The sequence below is a fragment of the Tympanuchus pallidicinctus genome, unplaced genomic scaffold (assembly GCF_026119805.1).
Source record: "Tympanuchus pallidicinctus isolate F22 unplaced genomic scaffold, pur_lepc_1.0 scaffold1, whole genome shotgun sequence".
NCBI lineage: Eukaryota > Metazoa > Chordata > Aves > Galliformes > Phasianidae > Tympanuchus > Tympanuchus pallidicinctus.
Genome location: NW_026294618.1, coordinates 43297146 through 43303145, shown reverse-complemented (window position 1 = coordinate 43303145; position 6000 = coordinate 43297146). Strand labels below are relative to the sequence as shown.

Sequence of the window (6000 nt, the reverse complement as noted above, 5' to 3'; positions counted from 1 at the left end):
TACTGAAATAACTAACATTTTCTTTGAACTCGTTTTAATTGCCTACATTTCTACCATCACAAGGACTTGAGCAAGAAGTCTTTTTCCGTCTGCCTTCTGACAGACACACTGAGGATTTCTCAGTTCTGATTAGAGCTTCTGACAGGACTTAGCCACGAGGTCTGTTTGCTGCATCCCCACCCTGCACCACGCAGCATGGTGTTCTCCTGCCTTCTGCCTTGATGCGAATGCCAAGAACAAACGCCTCCAGTGCTCTCTTACCCATCGTGCCTTCATTCATATGCCTGAAAATCACATCCACTCTTGGCCAAGGAGCAAACGGGGCATTGAAGCTGTTTATCTCTCAACTTTAGCTAAAATTAAAATGGCAAAAGAAAGAACAATAAAGAATAGATCAAAGATAAGAACAGATCTTTCTGAATTCAGCAGAACTGCTGTCAGAGCCAAACCGTACTAAGCTCTATTCTGTAGACTGCTGCAATGGAGGCGACCACACAGCCAGCGAACAGGCCAAGAGCCTAATAAGCCTCATAAGGAATGTGAACTATGTAAGGGGCTGCCCTGGTTTTGCCCCATGGATGGAGATGTGAGCCCATGGCATAAGATAAAGAAAGATGTGAGACATGGCATCAGGTAAAGAAAGGGGGATCGCAGAAGAGCAACTTTCCTCCTGACTGTGAGAGCCTTCAGTGTGAAGAGTGAATCCCATGATATAACACTCCAGTATGCCCACCCTAGCACTTGGGTTATTCTGTTGCAGAATTTCATATAGAGTAAAAGTGCATCCAAGTCTTTGGGTAACAGATTGCTTCTAACAAGCAATATTCCTTTATGGGACACAGGATCCAGGTATACACTGATAACTCCCCTTTTAAAATGAGAGATTCAGCAAATAGTTTTCTTTCTTTTTGCCAGCCAAGAAAAATCTTACTGAATGGGTGCTTGAGAAACTCAAATACATTCTAAAATGTAATTACAATGCAAAAATTTCAGGCAAGCCCCATAAGAAGATAGTATCCCTTATATAAATACTAAGCCTTACCAGCTTTGTAAACATTGACTTCCTGTGCTGTCCAATACACTTACCAATGGCAACATACATTGCAAAAGTATATCTGTACAATCCACAAATAACAAAAGCCCCAAACAGATTAAAATGCAGTAATGATCGCAGTGGAAACAGAGGAGCGATGGCTCTGAATTCTGTCCAGAAGTTTTTCTGCCACAGGTTTGAACTCTGTTTCCCAGTATAGTTTGTGGTGGTCCCCTCTGTCAAGGCTGTAGCCCAACGCAAGCTCTTCATCTGTAACCAAGGAAAACATCATCATCAGTTTTGAACTCACCCAACGATGTATTTTATGACCACAGCACGTACAACTTACCAGTTGTCTATGTTCACAGCCTCAAACCAATTCTACACTTAAGAAAAAATGAAGCATCACTTTCTGAAGGACGTAGCTTTACTTGGAAATAAAGGATGTTGAAGTCAGAAAAATGGCAAAAAGCACATAGCAGGTTATAATCTTCTCTCAACACCACAGCTCAGCTGTGGCTCTGAGTCCAAGCATTTGTTGTGACTATCAGCCTGGAAACTACATCAGTTTTAGCAGTACCCAAAGCAATTTTGCTAATGCCAGTAATCCTATTCATTTAACTATGGCTTTTTTTTTTTTTTTTTTTTTTCCTGCAGCACAAATTTCTTTGCCAATCTGGTTTTTGAAGACTTTATCAAGCTATACCCATTACTGCACTTAAAGCATTCGAACCACACCAGTCAATATATTACTGATGGCCTCCCTTACTCACAAACTGCATAAATAAAATAATTGGGCAGTCTTAACGGAGACAAGTGATGTTAGGAATGAAAGGAAGACATCATCCAGTGTTCTTCCCCCTCTGTTTTACCTGCATGTAACAAAGTAACAAATCCTTACAGGAAAAAAGAAGCAGGTCTGCAGCCAGTAGAATACACCTACAACAGGAATCTACAAACACAGCTGATAACACTGAACCAACGTTTCCATCCAGGAGTTCAGCATAACTTAACAGAAAGGATATCTGACAGCACTTAGGCCACAAACGGGCCAAAAATGAAGATGTAATCCTCCAACCAATGGGCAGCATGATTAATCTTGGTCCGAGATGGTGAAAGCAGCAGAATCACAATCTCTTGAACCTAAGCAGAGTTTACTGCACTCTCAGCAGTAAAAGACAGCTCGGAGCTGGAGAGAAACTTTGGTTACTCACACTGAGTTAACACTTTAATAGCAACTATTCATGTGTAAAAGAAAGGCTGCTGGTGCAGAGCAGATACCCTGAGTTGCAACAGCTGTAAGAAACTGTGTTACTCGTGCATGGGGACGGCTCCATTTCACAGGAAGTTACCAGTAACAGCAAAAAATATTTCATTTCCAAGCCACTACGGTGTTTCTCAATGATCAAAATTAAGACCTGCTGACTGTGAAGGAGATGTTAGTCTAACATGGCATTCTACACAGAAGGAAGATGCCACTTAAGACAACGTAAAAAAAGAAAGAGGAAAAAAAAACCCTCATTATTTCAAGAAGGAAAACATCACATCTCTGCAAGAAGAAGCCCTGTAATCAGAAATAAAATCCAGCCTAAGGCATCCGATCTGTATTTGGTGGAACCATGAGATGATTGAAGTTGGACAGGCTCTCTGGAGGACACCTGGGCCAAGCCATGCCCAGACCAGAGCACCTTAGATCCCATTGTTCTGGTCTAGCTACTGCTGAGTTTGGAGAATCTCCAAGAATGGAATCTCCACAGTCTTTATGAGCAACCTGTTCCTCTGCTTGGCTCCTGACAGAGTAGATTTTTTTTTATTTTTTAACTAATATTTAATTGGAATTGTTCTTATTGCAGCTTGTGCCCACTGGCTCCTGCCTTACTAATGGCCCGTTAGCCCAGCGTATGCAAAATGAATCTCTGCAGATGAGCAGTGAGAGATCCTGAGGAGAAAAATAGGGGATTATGGTTCTTCTCTTCAGGCAGAATTGCCTTGCCTACTCCTGAAATGACCTCCTACCCAGAAGCTGACTGTGTCCTTATAGGTCTAAAATGTGGAATCAGTGATACCAGCCCAGAGCAAAAAGGGGCAGAATCATTCCAAAGCTGAAGTGTTAACACAAAACAGTAAATTTCTCACAATAGAACATGAGTAATGCTGGGGGATCAGTGAGGGCCAATGTCCCACATGCAAGCTGTGCATCTTCAGATAATAGAAGTTTCCCACGACCCTCCTCAAAACAAGCAAATTTGGATACTGGTCAAAACAGCATATGAGCTGGCTGCACGCCCAGGAACAGGACATGCACACTGGGTCCACATGCCACAGGGAAAGCTGAAAAATAGTGTACTGTCTCTGGTCTGCAAGGGTTCCCCATCTCTGCAGCTCCATCAGGACAGGGGCTGGGAGCACTGGTCTTGTAGAACTTCACAGGTACTACGACTCCAAAATAACCTCCTGGAATTGAAAGGGGAGGTACAAGTGAGCAGAAGAAATGTCTGTAACAAGAGAGAGAGAAAGGAGGCTTCATTGAATGATCACACAGAAGGATGTTCTCAGGATGGAGACTCATTTCCACTGCTAATCCTGAGGGAGTGGGGCAAGGTGGAGCCACTGCGCAGGGCCAGGAAATGCCAATTGCAAGGGGCTCTGAGCCCAAAGAGTGACACAAGATTCGAGAGCAGCTGAGAAAAGCAAATGACAGCGTTACTGGAAAGCAGTGCCACGGCAGCTCAGGCTGCTGGGAATAGGCAGGGAGAAAAGAGAAGTGATGTCTTTGCTCCACTTTCTCGGTCCTCACATCTTTTCATGCTATTTCCACTCCCCTTTGGCTCACTCCAATCTCCTGTCATCTTGTTCCAGGTATGGAAAAGAGAAATACAGAGGAGGAGGTCAAGCACAGCAGGTGAACAGAGGTATCTGCTTTGCCATGCAGTACTTGTTCAGCTTCCTGAGGGTGTGCCAATGCTGAAGTACAGTCCACTGCCTGTCAGAAGCTGCCTCCTGCTTCCTGAATGATAGAATCAGAGTGATGACAGTTCAAGGCTGTTACTGGACACAATGGGAGGAGGAAGATGTAGGACAATAGTAACCAGAAGCTATTGCTAAAAATTTGTTAAGATATTAACACGCAGAGGAACCAGATCCATTGAGCTGCTTTTTTTTTTTTCCTAAAGTTACTCTTCTGACTACAGCTTGCAGGAAGACCAGCCTTCTGATTTACTTCTCACCTATTTGTAATTAATTGCTGCTACATTCTGTAACTGGAATGGTGATTGTACATGAGCGTCCAGACCCTGAAAGCTGTACTATTTAATGAGAGTTCCAACTGCTACACAGCCTGGACTCTGCAGTCAAATTTATTGCTGGAATAAACAACGTTAAATGTAGAGGAAGAAATATTTCAGAATTATCCAAAACAAAGATACTTTCATTGCTGCATGCCAGAAAATTTAAGTATGATCATGGCTGTAAAGTTTCCAGTTCCATTGGAGTACATTAAATAGAGCACAACGACATCGTCAGGATGTTGTCCTTGCACTTCAGGAGATCCTGGTGAGAAAAGCAAGGCAGTAAGGAACCCCTGTCATACAGTTCTGCCTCTGAAGGGACAGCCACATTCCCCAGACAGCCCAGCATGTGCCATGCAGCAGCACCAAACTACTTCTGTAAAGAGCTGCAATTATTCTTTGACTCTTTGAGCTCCATCAAAAGAGGGGTGGCCAGCAGGGAGGTGATTGTCCCCCTCTACTCTGCTCTTGTGAGGCCCCATCTGGAATACTGTGTCCAAGCATGGAGCCCCCAGTACAAAAAAGACAGGGAGCTGCTGGAGAGGGTCCAGAGGAGGGCCACAAAGATGATCTTCATAGGTAAAGACAGGCTGAGGGAGCTGGGCTTGTTCAGCCTGGAGAAAAGGTTGCAGGGTGACCTCATTGCAGCCTTTCAATAACTAAAGGGAGCCTACAAACAGGAGGGGAATCAACTCTTTGAAAGGGTTGATAACTGCAGGACAAAGGGAAATGGTTTGAAGTTGAGGGAGGGGAGATTTAGGTTGGATGTCAGGGGGAAATTATTCTTTACAGAGGGAGTGGTGAGGTACTGGAACTGCCCAGAGAGGTGGTGGATGTCCCTGGAGGTGTTCAAGACCAAACTGCATGGGGCCCTGGGCAGCCTGGTCTAGCATTAAATGGGGAGGTTGGTGGCCCTGCATGTGGCAAGGGGGTTGCAGCTTCATGATCCTTGAGGACCCTTCCAACCCTGGCCATTCTGTGATTCTGTGATACCTTTGAGGCCAGAAGGGCTCATATCCAGAGAAAAGCATGTTTTGTGCTGACAGTTGGCTCAAGCAGGCCAAAGAGCAGCTGGTGAAAAGCACGAGTGGCATGCTGATTAGACAGGCTAAAGAGGGGAGTAGCAGTGGCCAACTCCATCTTGGCAATCTGCAAAATCTCAGGAAATGTGCTGTATGTCAATAAACCACTGTGTTCCTGGACAGTCTATACTGGCCAACCCACTTACCGATCCATGACAGACTTCCCATCCAAACAATACCATTTTGATTTTGCTCCTTCTAATTCACTTATTACGGAAAATACATCAACAATGTGAATCTCACCTAAGAGTGATGTGAGCAGCATCAGCAACGTGTCAGTATCTTCTCCAAAACACAAGGCCGCACTTGTGATGTTTTCACTGTAGTTCCAGAGGGTTTTGCATATCAAACAAGCCAGTTGCAAGTCTGCTGGCCCAAAGTCTCGTAAGCAGTCAACTAACCTGTCAGTAACAAACACAAACAGTGTTTTTGCTCCATATAGTTTTCTCTGGAGTCCTTTAAGATCTAGGCAGTCTAGAAGTGTGTGCAGATTCTATGAGGGATTGCAGGAAAATTCTACATTAATGAACTCCTGATGCTACTCTCTTCTTTTTCACTTAGTCTATACCCCAAGGATGTAAACGAGCCTTTTGCTTGT

The 6000-nt window shown here is 44.1% G+C and overlaps 1 protein-coding gene across 5 annotated transcripts in view; it reads right to left on the bottom strand.

Annotated features, from left to right (window-relative positions):
• Positions 1-359: 359 nt before the first annotated feature.
• The window catches only part of ARMC2 (armadillo repeat containing 2), a 94763-nt gene continuing 89122 nt past the window's right edge, over positions 360-6000 (bottom strand). For all 5 annotated transcript variants that reach the window (XM_052696860.1, XM_052696874.1, XM_052696871.1 and 2 more), the window contains 2 exons: positions 5646-5803; positions 360-1303 (listed from right to left, as the gene is read on the bottom strand). In XM_052696860.1, coding sequence (XP_052552820.1) covers positions 1152-1303; positions 5646-5803 — 310 coding nt within the window. In that variant the 3' untranslated portion in view covers positions 360-1151. The remainder of the gene's footprint in view (positions 1304-5645; positions 5804-6000) is intronic.